General features: G+C 39.0%; 2 protein-coding genes across 3 annotated transcripts; both read left to right on the forward strand.

Moving 5' to 3' along the window:
• The first annotated feature begins 428 nt into the window (after positions 1–428).
• Positions 429–7,271, forward strand: LOC311042193 (xylose isomerase-like). Its single transcript, XM_084052771.1, has 14 exons — positions 429–506; positions 1,348–1,424; positions 1,561–1,633; positions 2,180–2,292; positions 2,880–2,905; positions 3,409–3,546; positions 3,753–3,862; positions 4,124–4,219; positions 4,370–4,453; positions 4,630–4,756; positions 4,949–5,054; positions 5,327–5,509; positions 5,652–5,726; positions 6,739–7,271. Exons 1-14 carry the CDS (start codon positions 479–481, stop codon positions 6,820–6,822), a joined length of 1,320 nt encoding a protein of 439 aa, XP_083908897.1. The 5' UTR covers positions 429–478; the 3' UTR covers positions 6,823–7,271.
• A 1,325-nt stretch (positions 7,272–8,596) lies between these two features.
• Positions 8,597–16,527, forward strand: sqlea (squalene epoxidase a). 2 transcript variants are annotated; one of them, XM_084052762.1, is made up of 11 exons: positions 8,597–9,127; positions 9,601–9,862; positions 10,327–10,504; positions 10,726–10,822; positions 11,467–11,580; positions 11,697–11,868; positions 12,736–12,831; positions 13,430–13,572; positions 14,427–14,523; positions 15,096–15,183; positions 15,463–16,527. In XM_084052762.1, the coding sequence occupies exons 1-11, from the start codon at positions 8,855–8,857 to the stop codon at positions 15,713–15,715; spliced, it is 1,773 nt and encodes a 590-aa protein (XP_083908888.1). In that variant the 5' UTR covers positions 8,597–8,854; the 3' UTR covers positions 15,716–16,527. The 2 variants fall into 2 exon arrangements, with proteins under 2 accessions (XP_083908888.1, XP_083908889.1); XM_084052763.1 differs by having other exon boundaries at positions 15,387–15,716.
• Positions 16,528–16,877: the final 350 nt, after the last annotated feature.

The raw sequence follows: 16,877 nt of genomic DNA on the forward strand, positions 1-16,877 counted from the left end.
ACTTATAGATTTAAATTATTATTACAAAACATAAATTAACCACTTCCACTTTATTACTTTAATTTAATTTCATTTACCATGGCTATTTGAAAACAGCCGATCTACAAGTTCAAAACGCACCAGACTTTTACTTGTAACAGAGTAGTTCTGCATTGCAGTATTGATTCCTTTACTTGTAAAATATTTGAGTACTTTTTCCACCACTATAAGAGGCTGTGTGTGTGTGTGTGTGGGTGTGGGTGTGGGTGTGGGTGTGTGTGTGTGTGTGTGTGTGTGTGTGTGTGTGTGTGTGTGTGCGTGTGTGTGTGTGCGCGCGCGCGCGCGTGTGCGTGTGTGTGGTGTGTATACGGCTCTGGTGACACCTTGTGTCCAAAGACAGAAGTGCATCATTTTACTGACAAAGAAGAAGGCGGACGTGGTACTTTTACTACTTTGATCGAACTTTCACCCCCGACCCAGAAGTTGTGAACGCCTGAAAATGGCATCGGAGACAGAATTCTTTGCGGGTAATAATCAATTTCTTTCACAAACCAAAGGTGCTGCATAAGAAATTATCTGCAGTCAATGCACGTGTGTTTAACTGTTTCACAGTGCAGCGTGCATATTGAAAAAGCAATCCTTCGGTTTATTTATGAACTCAAAACATTATCCAGATGATGTTTACAGCTATGATTTAATCGAATCAGCTCAGAACTGTACCGTTTACAGTATTGCAAATTGTTTATACACTATAAAGTAACGTTATATGGCCTGTGTGCTCACTGTGCTGTAGTTCATAACAGATCACTACAGACCATTGTGTGTAACTGACTTTCTTGCACAGGCATGCAGTGGTGTAAAGTAACTAAAGTAAAGTACACGTACTCAAGTATTGTACTTTAGTAAACTCAATAAAATATTGAGTTTTTTTTTTTTTTTTAACTTTACTGGAGTATTTCCAATATTCAGTACTTTTACTAAATATGGTACTTTTTACTCAACTACAATTATTTGAAAACTTTTGTTACTAGTTACTTTGTAGATTTGTATTATTATTACAAAACATACATTAACCACTTCAGCCCTATATTTCGGCTATTTGTGAAATGGGACATTGTGCATAATTAGTACTTTCTACTTTTGGGACTTTAAGTACATTTTGATACCAATACTTTTGTACTTTTACTCATGTACATTTTGAATTCCATTTACTATACTACTAGTATTTCTACATTGCAGTATTGATACTTTTACTTAAGTAAAAAGAAAAGTACCTTTTCCACCACTGATGGCCTGTGGGCTGTAGTTCACAACAGATCACTTACAGACCATTTTATTTGTGCTTGTGTCACTGACTTTCTTGCACAGGCATTCCAAAGATCCTCTTTAAGCCCAATGCTGGAGCTCAAGACCTCCTGTGCTTCAAACATTACAATGCAAAACAGGTATGATCTCGTTCAACAACAGTTCATACATTGTTGTACATTTTAACTTGTCAAATTGTTAAATAAAAGTTATAGCCTGTATAGGAACAACTAAGGTTGGTTTAGTTGGATTTGTGTTCCCTGTGTATTGTACTAGGTTCTGATGGGTAAGACGATGGAGGACTGGCTGAGGTTTTCAGTCTGTTACTGGCACTCTTTCTGTGGGACTGGTAAGGACAGTGATTCTCAACCCTTTTCATTTCAAGGACCCCCAGTTTGATATGCATGATTAGGCCATGGAGTATGGAACCGCATTTGATTTTTTATTAACTCTGGGACCCCAATGTTTTTGGGTCCATTTGGTTCCATTTGTACACTCTCAGAGTTACAGACTCGTAAGGGTCCATTCGGTTCCTAACTATCAATTATTGATCTGGGGTCCCCCTGGAACCCCCACGTCTTTCAGAGGTGTCATAGCAGGGTAAACACAGCTGCAGCATTTGATTTGCGTATACCAGTCCCAGCTGTCTTTACCCTGCTATATGACACATCTGTGAACAGGGTTCATTACCTTATCTCTTAAGCCTAATTTACACTATGTCATCCGACAGTGTTGTCGTTTTCCGCTTGAAATGTTTTGGCAACTGACAACATCGTACAACAAAGTATAGATTAGGATTCATGCTGCCATGCTGGAATTCTCATATTGAAATCCTTATTTTGCTTAGATTTTTTTAAATGTTATGTTATTTGTGTCACTTGTTTCCATGCATCAGGTGCTGACCCTTTCGGGTTTCCAACCCTTCACAGAGCATGGAATGAAGGAACCCCCATGGAATCAGCCAAGAAAAGGCTCCATGCTGCTTTTGAGTTCTTCACTAAACTTGGTGTACATGAGCTCCTTATACCCTATATTATCCTTATACGGGATACAGATTCAATCCACAAGGCTTTTTGACTCATTCAAAACACACAATGGTCACAGTGACAAGGTTGTTGAACGTTGGCGTTCACACAAGCCCAGTGTCCAGGTTGCAAAGTCCTCTGAACAGATTTGTCATTTAATAAAAGCTGATATTTCCAAGTTTATTTACACTGGAGATTCACACGTGAAAAATGGACATACTGTACAACACAAATTATGTCAGTAAACAAGGCAAGTCTAGTACTTGCATATTCACTTTGTTGTGCATATCTTGCATGAATGAAGATGTTCTTTAGTTAAGAAGCATTGTTTCTAGCTACCTTTTATTTCATTTTTTTGTTATAGTCATGTTCGTTTCTAGTTTGTCTCAAGCATTGCTTCAGCACCTGGTGACTAAGGATCAGATAACCTGTGTTGATCCTTTCATACCCACTGCAAACCTGGGTTTTACCTGGGTCATCGCTTTGGTGTGAAAGAGTTATAATGGATAACTCATCACAATGAACTAGCCATTTCATATGACATTTAATGACATCTGCTTGTGTTTTTAGGTGAAATATTACACATTTCATGACAGGTAATTTAATTTACTTAAACAAGTATTTTGTATTGACGTAATGGTTACCTGTAGCTGTTTGTTTGCTTGCATAGACACTGAGTATGTTGCAGTGAGACAGTGTTAATAATAATTGTCTGGAGACAATGGGGCTTAAAACTGCATATTTCTGATTTATAACTACCTTGTTTTGTTTCTCCTGAGCCTCTTGCATCTGTTGGAATGAAAATGTATGACACTTAAGACAATGCACCTTAACATAGAAAATCAATTTACATGCATTTGTTAATTGTTAACTACTTCAACCCTATATTTAGTTGGCCGGTGTCCCCCAGTGGTCTATACTTGGTCGGGTCCCCTCCTTTTTTCTCTCTACACCAAATCTCTTTACTAAAAATAGCCTATATGTGAGCTTATAGATGTGCTATCTTCAATGAACATTTTCCTCAGAATAGGGACACTAGGCTTCATGTGGTTAAATATTAACACAACATAGAACACACATATTCACCATCTTTTCCCAGAGATATGGCACCAGAAGGATCCAGTCTAGAGGAGTCCAACAGGAACCTGGATGAGATGACAGATCTGGCTCTTCAGCTGCAGAACCAGACTGGGCTTAAGGTTCTGTGGGTCACATGCAATCTGTTTGCTCATCCAAGGTCAGTTTTGTCTCTGTCTCACTGTAAATCCTGTTAAATATGAGCCCTAATGGTGGGTTCCCTCATGACAAGAAACCCTTCAATATTTATAATGGCCCATCAGGTTAAGAGATTATTTCTTATTCAGATCCTGAGCTGCAACAGCCAAGAACACTTCCTTCTAATGCTTAGGGAATGGCATACAATAACTAATATACCTCTCCCAGGTACATGAATGGTGCATCCACCAACCCTGACTGCCATGTTCTGGCCTATGCTGGGGCTCAGGTGAAGAAGGGACTGGATATTGCCAAGAAGCTGGGAGCTGAAAACTTTGGTAAGAGCAAGATGATGGGAAGCCATCGTATCTCAAACAGGGAAGAATACTGCCCACTCAGTGTAACTCCATTTAGATTCTTTGAATTACCAATATTTTGACAAGCTGAGTATTCTTCCCTGTTTGAATCTAGCTGCCAGTGCAATCTCGTAAAGACTGAAGTGTGCGTTTATGTACTTTCTGGTTGATACCATTGTGTCCCAACAAATAATAATCCTGTTGTACTTTAAAGTAATTCATCATTATACTTTTTATCCTCAGTGTTCTGGGGTGGCAGGGAGGGCTTCCTCTCCATACTGAACACTGATGTTGCTGCTGAACTGAAACACATGGCCAACTTTTTCAAAATGGCTGTCAGTAAGTAATGAGACTTTGCTACAGATTCTTACCATGACATGGATTGTTTTGTTTAATACTGTAAATGCAGGTAAGCATTGTGCATAAGGAGGTGCAAATGGAGTTGAGTGTAATAATGATGATGTGATTGTTGTTCACCCCATACCCTAGAGTATAAAGAGAAGATTGGGTTGAAATGCCAGTTCCTCATCGAACCCAAGCCTAAAGAGCCTTGTAAACACCAATATGATTATGGTATGATTTCACATATTGAAAGCAAAACAGCAGTTGCAAATTTTAGCCATAGAAGTGACACATGTTTCAAAGATGAAGCTGTGATAATCGATTCATTAATTTGATTTGTTGCTTGTGCATGTCTTTACTAGATGCAATGACCGTCTGATATGTTTCTTGTGTATGGGCTTTACTAGATGCAATGACCGTCATTGGCTTCCTGAAGACTTATGGGCTGGACAGTCACTTTAAGTTAAACATTGAGCCCAACCACACCACTCTAGCAGGGCATTCCTATGAGCATGATATTGTCATGGCCTCTGCGTAAGACATCTTGACTACCTACCTGATCTAATCATTCATACCATAAAATGTAGCGTATGCAAAGTAGTGAACAATCTTGCAGAATGTTCAGATGGAAAGATTATTGTGTGACCAGAGAATTATGCTTTTACTTTGCTGAATGTATCCAAAATGTTTCTAGTTAATCTTCTATCCATGTTTTCTGCTGGGCAGGTTTGGCATGCTGGGCTCAGTTGACTCCAATACGGGCTCACCTGACCTGGGCTGGGACACGGATCAGTTCCCTATGGACATCAAGAACACCACCTTGGCCATGAAGGTGAACAATTAATGCAATAAAACATCTAAACAAATAGAAATGTATTACTATACTTTCTATGAAGTAATATATTTCTATATACATTTTTATTGGGATGACAGGTGAAATAGTTTAACTGTTAAACTTTTGCAGTCAACAAAATATTGGTAAAATCAGAGAAACGACAAGTATCACTGAGTTTTAGTTGGTATCTGGGGCCTGCTATTGTATCTGATAATCTCATAAAAGCATTTGTTTTAAATTGTTATTTTCCTTTGCTTAATCTTTCCCAGATTATCATTGAACAAGGTGGCTTGCAGCCAGGGGGTCTGAATTTTGATGCTAAGGTACGTAGAGAGTCCACAGACCCTGAAGATCTGTTCATTGCTCACATAGGAGCCATGGATGCATTTGCCAGAGGGCTGAAAAATGCTGTACATGTCATTGAAGAAGGGGTTATCACTAACATGGTGAAGGTATGTAGCAACTGCTAATAATTCCCTCTAATGTAAATGTATAATGAATATATAATAATCATTTTATTCTACATTAGATTCCATTATCATATTCTGTCTGCTGCATACAATTTTTGACTGCAGTACTGTGTGATTTGAACAGGAGCGCTACTCCAGTTTCAGTCATGGAATTGGACAGAAAGTGGAAGATGGAAGTGCATCATTAGAGGAGCTAGAGGTAATGTGGCTTCACACCATCTTATCTGTGGCATTGCTGTATGTTCAGTGCATGTATCGATCTACAAGTTGTACGACCTGTCTAAACGTGGGTCTAAAGTAATTTACTCTGATACCCTGATGTACATGCAATATAAAGTGGTCTAAGCTGGCTTTTTATCGCCAGATATTGATGAACCTTTCAAAAGAATATAATGAAAGAAATCTTAGGTTTGGATTCAGGGCCATATTTGGTCAGTAAAATGGACACAGCTTGAAATCTATAAATATGCAAGCTCATTGTTTTCCACCGTGTAACACCATGTTATATAATTAGTTTCACAACATATTGAACAGTGGATGATGCCTCTACATTTTGATCTGTGCCCCCTAGAGCAGTGGTTCTCAACCTGTGGGTCGGGACCCCCAGGGGGGTCCCACATGATATTTGGGGGGTCCCCAGATGACAGTGAAGTGACAATTTAAGGACTTTTAAGCTTATTACCTAAAAAAAAAAAAAAGAAAGATGAGAAAATCAAAAATGCATCAAAAGTCATCAACAAACTATACTATAAAAAAAAATCAAAAATTGACAAAAAATGTAAGAAAGAGGCAAAGATTTTTGAAAATAGCCGATCTACAAGCTCGCAACGCGTGCCGTTGTGAGCTTGTAGATCTGCTATTTTAACAATATGTACTGTAGCTGTGGAACCGAGTCAAACTAAATGTAGTGCCTCAACTCCTATATTCCAAGTGCTTAACAGGGTGGGGTCCCCAGTTCAAATATGATTATTTTGGGGGGTCACGGCCTGAAAAGGTTGAGAACCACTGCCCTAGAGGACACAGATAATGTAGCCACAATGTTTCTTCTGCTGCTCAATGTCACTGGACTTTGTAACACGTTTGACAGTAACATGTTTCCTCATGTAATTTATTTAACACTATGTTTATTAGATGTGTAACAAATTAGGGGACATCTTAAACTGAGGTGATCAACAAGGAGATGAACTGTTATTTTTTTGTTTTGTTATTAGGACTTTGTCAAGCAAAATGGAGAGCCAATGGTGACATCAGGGAAGCAAGAAAAATATGAAGCCATCTTTAATCACTACATATAAAATATATTATGTGCGAGTATTTGGCTATTTGACCTTTTAATGTCAAGTCTGTGCCCAGATGTCTGTTAGCAGTGAAATAAACAATTGTTTCTGTAGGTTAATAGCAGAGGTACTGTAAATAATAACTATGTAGTATTTCAGTGTTTTCTGTTAACAATTATAGGGTAATTAAGGCAGTCATAACATTGTAAAATGTAATAATAATAATGTTGTTTACATTAACTGTTGATTTAAAGTAGTCCACAAAGGATGATGTATTAAAAGCGGATATTGTTGAAGTTTAGATTTCAAACTGATGCCAACTACATTAATGATATGGGATCAATCAAATGCATTTATTGTTCAGTTTTACTTACATTAAAATAGAATAGATAATTAAAAGTCTCTATAGTTAATTTCAATAATGTGATGTTATTTTTGTATGCATGTTTTCTATTGAATCAGAGCTTAGTTTTCCCCATACAGCTTTAGTAAATAGAGGAATAGAATGGGTTGGATTAAAGCTACAGGTGGATATATTCATATATTGTAACATCTATGAAGATTTGATGGTTGGTCTCAGAGTTAGAACAACTCTATGGTGTGGGCAGAGCAGAAGTCAGTTGAGTCAAAGTCCCATAGCCTGGAGGGATGATCGCGCTATGACTGGCTATTTGGTTGTCAAGCGACAGTTTGTTTTATGTAATGTTCGAGTTTACATCATCAGTCATAGACCATAAAATAAAAACGTGTCCAATTAATTAAGTAAAAGTAAACAAGTATTGGCATCAAAATATACTTACACTACAGTACCAAATTGTAGTCATTTTCAGAATTTGTCTATTTGCGAGGGAGTAAAGAGTACAACATTTGCCTCTGAGGTGTAGCTATAGTGGAGTATAAATATTAAGTATAGAAAAATGGACGTACGCAAGTAAAGTAAAAGTACCCCACAATTGTACTTAAGTACAGTACTTAGAGTAAATGTACTTAGTTACTTACTTAGTAACTTGTTACATTTACTTAAGTTCTGTACTACTACTTGAGTACAATTTTGAGGTATTTGTGCTTTACTGTAGTATTTCCAATTTTTAATACTTTATACTTCCACATTACCCACTTTCAGCCATTTGAAAATAACTGATACAAGCTCACAATACCTCGCCCTGCAACACATTGTGAGCTTGTAGATCTGCTATTTTCAAACGATTTTATACATAATGAAAACTTGTGAAACGGGACATTCTGCATAATGAGTACTTTCTACTTTTGTTACATTTTTGATACCAATACTTTTGTACTTTCATTTAGTAACAAAGTATTTGTACATTACAGTATATTGATATATACTTAAGTAAAACATATGAGTACTTTTTCCACCACTGAAAAAAGACATACTTAAGTAAGTAAAAGTACTCCAAAATTGTGCTGAAGTACAGTACTTGAGTAAATGTACTTATTTACTTTTCCACCACTAGTCTGAGTGTCGACTACCTCGGTGGCTCTGGGACGAGACCATAGAGTTATGTGTCATAAGGACGAGACAGACGGATGGTTTTCCACTGGTGACATCACATCATACTAGCTGTATGCCAACCCAGCCGTCCAATCAGCGGCTGGGGGTTGGCCCGGTGCCGGTGGAGGCGTCCAATGGGCGTGCAGCGTGAGCTCTGCTCACCGACATGTCGCTCCTGATTGGACGGTCTGTGTGCAGGAGAGGAGGGATCATGTGAAAGCACCCAACCCGAAGTTGCCCGTGTTTCTCATTAGCATAATATATTCAGCATCCCTTGAACCGTCGGTCTGGTCTCACCAGGTCTAAATTAAGGAAGAAGACAAAACAAAAGCTAAAACATTTTGTTTTTGGTTGGTCATCTGATTTGTTTTGTTCTTGTCGGCAGCATCTGGAGGAAAACAATAATGGGATTTTAATGATCTGCCTTTTCACGAATCTGGATTTTTTTTTTGTGAGAATTTTATGTTGTAGAGATACATATATTTGTATTTATTTTACCCCAGCTTTTGCTTACCGGTATTTAAAAGAAAAATCAAGATGTGGGCTTTCCTGGGAATAGCGAGTTTCACATACCTTTACAAAAAATCCGACAGTGTCTTCACTTTTGCTCCCAAAGAGATTGTAATGGCTGCAGCAGTATTTCTTACCGTTGGCTTGCTGCTATCATATATCAGCTATTTTCATGGGCTCAAAATATCACAGGTGCTCAATTTACCACTGGAGCTTCTATCATCCTTACCTATTATCAATAAGGTTATCCCAAAGACTTCAACTGAGAGCCGCAACAGTGCTGAGGGTGCTGCTATAAAGGTAAGATGTTTTATTATAATGCCTAACCATAGTTGCCATAGAGATCACACATGTAATAGACTAAATATGATGGTGTTTTGTTTCTTTTGTAATTTATTTTGAATTGAAAAATATCCTGTTAACTATTCAAAACCAGCAATCATTGATGGAAGTAACAAAAACAAAAGAAAAAAACCTACATCATGTAGTGTGTACCATTATACTGTATAATACTAGGATTTTATTCCGTAGTCCTATAATTAGCCTTTTCTTAGTGGTCCCCCCCCCACCATTGAAGTTGTTTTTCTTTGTTGTTTTCTCATGCCCCCATGTTAAGTGTCTTTGGGTACTTAGAAAAGCAGTATATAAATTTGAGATATTAGTATTTATTATTATTAATGCACTCCAGAGACTCAATCTGGTCTATGACAGTTATTTAATAATAATAACCTTTTCTCCATCTCTTTATTTCTTCACCCATTTCCTCTCTCCAGAGCCGAGGCAGGAGAAAGAGGGCTAATGTACAAGACTCCTCGGCCACAGAGACAAACCAGGAAGATGCCACCTCTGTTGACCCTGAGCCTGATGTGCTGATAATTGGGGCTGGGGTCCTGGGGTCGGCTATGGCCACTGTGCTGGCCCGGGACGGCAGGAGGGTGACGGTGGTGGAAAGAGACATGAGAGAGCCTGACAGGATAGTAGGGGAGCTACTGCAGCCAGGAGGATATCTAGCCCTCAAAGCACTGGGGCTGGAAGGTTAGTTATGTGATACTCCTGCTTATATAACACTAGTCACGTGAAATGCCTGTTCAATATTGATTAGACTCGTTTTCACATCGGCGGAAAATCTGCTGTTGCCAAAAAGTCAGGGACTAATGGTGTCCATATTCTTTTAGATTGGGTTTCATTTGCCCTGTGCTGATAAAAGTTCCCTAGGCTCCATTAGGAAAACTGTTTTCCAAAATGTTCTTTTTTTGGTGAGATTAGCTTTCTTTGCTTTGCTTATCTACAACATAAACCTTTAATCCAAAACCTAAATACAGAGATACATTTTCTTGTCACAATGCCATATTTCAATGTTGTAAAATCTAAAATATTAATGTGAATGTTAAATGCCCTCAGTAATCTTTGCACATTTTCTACAATTAGTATTTTGTATAATTTATGATTCAACTTCAGTGTTTTCTGAATGAACATTGTGACGCTGGTGTTTCCTTCAGGTTCAGTGGAGGGCCTGGATGCCCACACAGTGAACGGCTATGTGATCCACGACATGGAGAGTAGCACAGAGGTGGAGATTCCCTACCCTCAGGAAGACAAACACATCCAGTGTGGACGGGCCTTCCATCATGGACGCTTTATCATGGGACTGAGGAGAGCTGCTCTAGCAGAACCGAAGTAAGTGCAATGCCAATTACATGAGACATCTTGCTTCCTTCACCAACTTTGGTGCTACTGGTAAATATTTTCACCCCATGTTGGGTGGAAAGTTGGTTCGTGGACTGAAATCACTGCGGATAATGGTCATATATTTCAATTAGACATTTGTTATCTGTTACCCTTTGGAAACCTTCAATGTTAAGGGTGAATATTCCTGACTAGCGCTTTACTCCCCCTAGTGTCACAATAGTAGAAGGCACCGTGGCCAGCTTGGAGGAGGAGGATGGTTGTGTGACTGGAGTCCAGTACAAGGATAAGGAAACTGGAGACATCAAAGTGAGTGGGGGAAACTTGCAGCATGACATATAACTATCTCATTACTTGAAAAATAAATAACCACCCAAGTGGAAACACAGGCACTCCTAAAATATCTGTTGTACATTATTCTGACCGTATGTTGTTGAAAATGTTGTTAATGTCTGTGATTGTGAATTGATACTACAGCTTTAAGTAATGGGCCTCCCCCCAACACAGGTTGGGATGATTATGTGAACATACAAAAAGAGGGGCGTATCCCCCCAATTCTCATTTTTTTATCTGCTCTGAGGAAGGCTGATGGCCGAAACGCGTTAGCCAGAATAAAAGATTTAGCATCTGAGCCTATACGTATTGCATGATTTATTTAAGGAGTGCCACTTGGGTAGTTATTTTTCAATTCGAATGAACCGGGGACCTTCTGACTCCCAGACGCCTTTACCCATTCAGTTATGGCCGCTCAAACAAATGGGGAGAGCGCAATCCCCCACTACCAGACACTATGCAGTCGACATCCCTCTATTTGAGGGATTCGCAGTGGTCAGCATGGCCTGGTGGCCTGAATGGAAGTAGTAACTCACGATGGACCTCTCTAGGCAAGAAGTAAACACAGAATGGAGTTGATTGACATATGTTCTTGACCTTGTCTTGTCTTCTGTCCTTAGAAAATCCATGCTGCGCTCACTGTGGTGGCTGATGGCTGTTTCTCCAAATTCAGAAAGAGCCTTGTGTCTGGAAAGGCTCACACATCTTCTCACTTTGTTGGATGCCTCATGAAGGTATAGCTGTGTTTTGCTCAAAGTATTGTAATTTGTTGATGAACATCGCCTTTATATACACTGTAAATACAATTCTAGAGACATACACACCACATCTTCTATTATCTCGCCCCCAGGATGCTCCCCAGTTCAAAGCCCACCATGCTGAATTGGTTCTGGCCAACCCCAGCCCTGTTCTTATCTACCAAATATCTTCCTCTGACACCAGAGTTTTAGTGGACATCAGGGGGGAGATGCCACGAAACCTCACTGAATACATGGCTGAGAAGGTGTACCCTCAGCTGCCAGGTAAAAGAGATACAACTTTCCGCTATTCATGGAAATCCATGTGAATGCTAACTAATCCTAAAAACTATTGCAATACTAACCCTAATGCTTGGGATACACCAGACGCATCAATGCGTGGAATTTACTGCATGCGTACTATGTACAATTCATGTCAATTGTACAAGCTACACCAGACAAGCAGATAGCGTGAGCCCTCCGTGCGCATGTTCTGAAATAGTAACGGAGTCAATTTGTTGCCCAATATCTGCACGTATATTGTGCGTGCGGGTATTGTAATAACAATACCACATATTGCCACTGAGGATTTTGCTGTGTAGAAAAGTCAAAGAGGCGATGACATTCAGCACAGGTCATGAGTCAAATTCAAACCCACAATGTTTTTATTCCATCTGTGCCTGTCTGGTGTCTGTGTTCTAAAATCTAACTAAAATCTGCAGTGTTCATTTAACACAAATTTTACCGTGGGATTGTTGCACCAGGATGTCATTCAGGGTTAAAATCCGTTTTTTCATAGCTCAACTATTAGATGACACAACAGTGGAGAAACGGGGGATATAAAACTTTTTTTTGCTGCTATGCTTTTGTGTATACTCGCTTTGGTGTTCATAGTTCATCATCCAATTCATCTTAAATATCTCAGCCGCAACATCAAAGCGCTGTGCTCCTGTAAACTTAGTAGAGGGACTGTGGAAATGTCAGTCAGTCATCTTAATGCGTCAATGAATTCATACTTCCAAATCAAAGAAGCCAATGTGCTCTGCATGCTCTGAAACATGTTTATCCCCTGTTGAATAGCTGAAAGGTTAACCTGTCTGTGGCTTCTCGCTCTCTGTCTTTCTCTCTCTATATATTTACCTTTACCAACAGAACACATAAAAGAACCTTTCATGGTGGCACTACAAAATGATCGTCTCAGGTCTATGCCTGCTAGCTTCCTCCCACCCTCGCCGGTCAACAAGCCAGGTAGCAGAACATTACTATACTACTACTGAATGTCATTTTCAGATATATTGTCTATAGATATGTATGCACGCACAAAACATGTTTTGCATGATCACTGGATCATTGAACTTTAATATTATAGGGATCATTGAACTTTAATATTATAGAGATTGTAAAGAATGAAGTGTATAGATCCAGTCTAATGTGATCTAGTCTGTGTCATATTCTGTAAGATACTGTACACATTTAAATTGATGTTTGAAATATTTGAAAGCACTGAAAACACCTTTGTGTGGGTGTACTGTTACAGTAGTCAGCACACATTGGTGAGCAGAGATGACATTTACTTAATCAGTAATAAAGCAGTATTTGTTTTTATAAATGGACAAAAAGATTATAATTCTTCTTTACAAATATTTTAACAAGTTCAAACCCGAACTGTGCTGCACAAAGTGATGAGAAAGTAACTACTGATGACTATGACCGTATTGCTTGAATTATACTATTCATGTCTTTTGACATGACGTACATTGTAAGCTTGTAGAGCTGCTATTTTTGCCAGCGACAATCATACGACAAAGTATACACCAGGCTTAAAACAGCAACCTGCCATTTCCAGGTGTCCTTCTCCTGGGAGACGCCTACAACATGAGGCACCCACTGACAGGAGGAGGCATGAGTGTGGCCCTCAATGACGTGCGCATCTGGAGGAGCCTGCTGAAGAACATTCCAGAGCTCTACGACGATAGTGCCATGCTGCAGGTATTCACAGAGTCCGAATGAGTTTACTGGGTAATTGTTGTAGCAGCTATAAAAGACTACAAGAGATGTTAAGTGTTGCATGTCAGAGCTGGAGTTGCTGGGGCTTTTATCTTAAAATGGGTGTTGCTCAAGATTCAAAGTTTATTTTGTCACTAGCCCAGACAGATTGCTGCGCAATCAGGGGACAGAAAGCAGCAGTCTTTTACAGCATATCTGGAACACATCTTTCTAGTATGACATGGACTTGTGCTTGAGGTCACGTGATCACGCACTGTAGTTCACTGCTTTAGCTGAATTTAATGACGCACAGCTGATTTGACAGCATGTTTCAGTCAGAGCGGTTTTGGCCCTTGACAAGAAAAAAACGAAAAATCAGATATAATAAAACAAGGTGTAATAAATGGTAAATTATATTGTGCCTTTATCCAAAGTGCTTTACAATGTCCATTGCATTCACCCATTCACACACCATGCAAGGCACCTACTTGCTCATTGAGAGCAGTTCGGGGTTCATGGTCTTGCTCAAAGACACTTTGACACTAACACAGGGAGACCCAGGGATCGAACCGGTAACCTTCCGTTTCCCAAGCTCTAGCTCCTGAGCCACTGTTACCTTAATACAAGTAAAAACTTTAGCAGCAATAGTAATCTTTATACATTTGTATGTACTTGGGTCCACACAGGCCTGTGATACTATAGGGTAGGTTCTGACTGTTGACTTTAGGGTGAATGTACTCAGGCTTGGATTTGTTAAAAAAATATTTGGGACCATTCTGCATCACATTTGCATGTTATCCTGCGTGTTCTAAGAATGTGTGAAATTACACTGAGCATTTTTCTTTTTTCCTCAATAGGCAAAGAAAAAATTCCACTGGGAACGCAAGTCATCACATTCCTTTGTGGTGAATGTGTTGGCCCAAGCTCTGTATGAGCTGTTTGCAGCCACTGACAGTGAGTCTCCTCTGCAGTGATATACACATGGAATATTCTGACATGGGATTTTTTTTTTACATTAAACATGATTATCACAGGTTTTTGCTTTTATTGTAAGGATACATTAACTATTCTTGTTGTTAATTAATGGATAGTAAAAGTGAATGTGTATTTTTTCAGCAGCAGTAATATAAGTTGCCTTATATGACCCATAGGGGCAGGAGCCTATCTCCTGTTTCTATAGCGGGAGGTGGCTACCGTGGCTTGATGTACAAGTATATCCCCCAGCCATCATGTACAAGTACATCCCCCAGCCACCATGTACAAGTAAATCCCCCAGCCATGATGTACAAGTACATCCCCTGGACATGACGCTAGTATTTCACAGGGACTTACTTGATGCTGAGTGCCAGGCAGGGAGGCATTGGGTCCCATTGTTATAGTCTTTGGTATGACCTGGCTAGGGAATTGAACTCCGATGTGTACAATGAATTACTGACAACCAGATATTTGAAAAGTAAATTGCAGCATAACGTTATTAGTTATTATTATTTTGTAACATCCATGAGGTTGTTTTTTGTTTTCTCCAGATTCACTTCAGGAGCTCAGAAAAGCCTGCTTCCAGTACTTCAAGCTTGGTGGAGAGTGCCTTGCTGGGCCTATTGGGCTTCTGTCAGTGTAAGCATCATAGAATTATGTCCTCATTAATTATGATGTAAGAAATATATATTACTGTGATAAATATTTCATTTAAACAGATAAACCACCTGCTTCGGTTCTCCCACTGCCATGGCATAATGATCTGATTGAAAGTTTGAGTTTCATCAACAGTTAGTTTGCATCAATTTTTTTACGAATGATTTTTCCTTTACCTTCGCCAGGCTGACGCCCAAACCGATGACTCTTATCGGACATTTCTTCGCTGTGGCCTTGTATGCTATTTACTTCAACTTCAAGTCAGAGTCCTGGAGCACCAAACCCCGAGCCATATTCAAGAGCGGAGCCATCCTGTACCGTGCTTGCACAGTCATGTTTCCCCTCATCTACTCTGAATTTAAGTACCTGGTGTACTGAGAAATGCTCATTGAGAGACCCAGATGGACATGAACACTTACTTTTAAGTAATCTCCCTGTTGGTCTGTACAGATTCAGAACCAAGCCTCGCAGTAGACTGACAACAGACCAAATAAAACATGAAAATGATTTGTGATATGCCCATCCACTGAAAAGCCAGTGCTGCTGTTTCTAATTATGACTTACTATATTTTGTATTGTATGCTCCTGTGTTCTCTAAGTTAGTTTTGACATGATATCATAAGGGAAGATGCCTTGGTTAAATAAGTTAACCGCTTAAGCCTTATTCAAAATGTTTCAAAAATAGCCAATCTACAAGTCAGAAGAAAGTGGTAAAAGTCCAGCTGAATGCCTTACTGTCATTTTTGATTTAAGATTGTTACCCTGTAGGGTATGATCACATTTATGACATGGTCATAACAGTGGCCATATATTATGAATAAGTAGTTGTGGTGATATGTAATATCGAAAGGCTGTTTCAGTGGGGTGGATCTCATGTCTTTACAATGTCCTTTTAACTTGTACTTGTCAAACACAGATTTTCTGCCTTCCAATGAGTGTACCTCATGTATTGTAACAAGGTTTTTTTGTGACCACTTCTAACCTGTGAAACTTCTATGGCATGGAGGTAATGTCAAACGACTAATCGTAGACAGGATTGCTCTCTTGTATTTTTGGCGAGCATATTAAAATACTATGGAATGTCAGTAAAATACATACATACATTTTATTGTCTGCAATATGTTTTTGATTGGTATGTATAAAAGTTAATACCTTAGCTGAGGGGTAACCCTAACCCTAAGTCAGTGAATGAAGCTCAGCTGTTCATTCTCCTCTGAGTTGACATGGATAGGAACTGGATTATCTCCCTGCCTTTACTGTTGTACTTGTGCTGTTCATTGATTGATTGATGCTGATTGATATTTTGATGTTTATTAAATGAGTTTTATAAAATTATGTTGTCAAAATTGTGCCATGTTGTACTATATTGTAAAAATCATCACACTATATCATCAATAAGACATAACATATAATAAAGATGCACCATTCTATTCAGTGTCATGCCAGTACACCACGTGATGTCAGAAATAGGCCATACAGTACTACACTATGTTGTTGGAAATAAGCCCACTCTTTGCAAGTAAGAAATAAACTAATAAGTTGGAGAATCTTTGCAGAAACAGAAGAGACTTGTATTGTTCAGTACAAGTCTCTTCTGCCTACTGAAGACTCATTCAGTTGGTTCATTCAATGACATTTTTAATGCTCACAGCATCAAAAAGAAGTGTTTTCAAAGT

The sequence above is a fragment of the Gymnoscopelus microlampas genome (genome assembly GCF_963454915.1).
Source record: "Gymnoscopelus microlampas genome assembly, chromosome: 3".
NCBI lineage: Eukaryota > Metazoa > Chordata > Actinopteri > Myctophiformes > Myctophidae > Gymnoscopelus > Gymnoscopelus microlampas.

Bases quoted from the DNA above. Each gene is read 5' to 3' on its own strand.
- LOC311042193 (XM_084052771.1), top strand. From the start codon at position 479: ATGGCATCGGAGACAGAATTCTTTGCGG. The intron at 1,634-2,179 runs GTAAGGACAGTG...TCCATGCATCAG, and splicing joins GCACTCTTTCTGTGGGACTG to GTGCTGACCCTTTCGGGTTT. The intron at 4,757-4,948 runs GTAAGACATCTT...TCTGCTGGGCAG, and splicing joins GATATTGTCATGGCCTCTGC to GTTTGGCATGCTGGGCTCAG.
- sqlea (XM_084052762.1), top strand. From the start codon at position 8,855: ATGTGGGCTTTCCTGGGAATAGCGAGTTTCACATACCTTTACAAAAAA. The intron at 10,823-11,466 runs GTGAGTGGGGGA...TTCTGTCCTTAG, and splicing joins AGGAAACTGGAGACATCAAA to AAAATCCATGCTGCGCTCAC. The intron at 15,184-15,462 runs GTAAGCATCATA...TTCAACTTCAAG, and splicing joins CCTATTGGGCTTCTGTCAGT to TCAGAGTCCTGGAGCACCAA.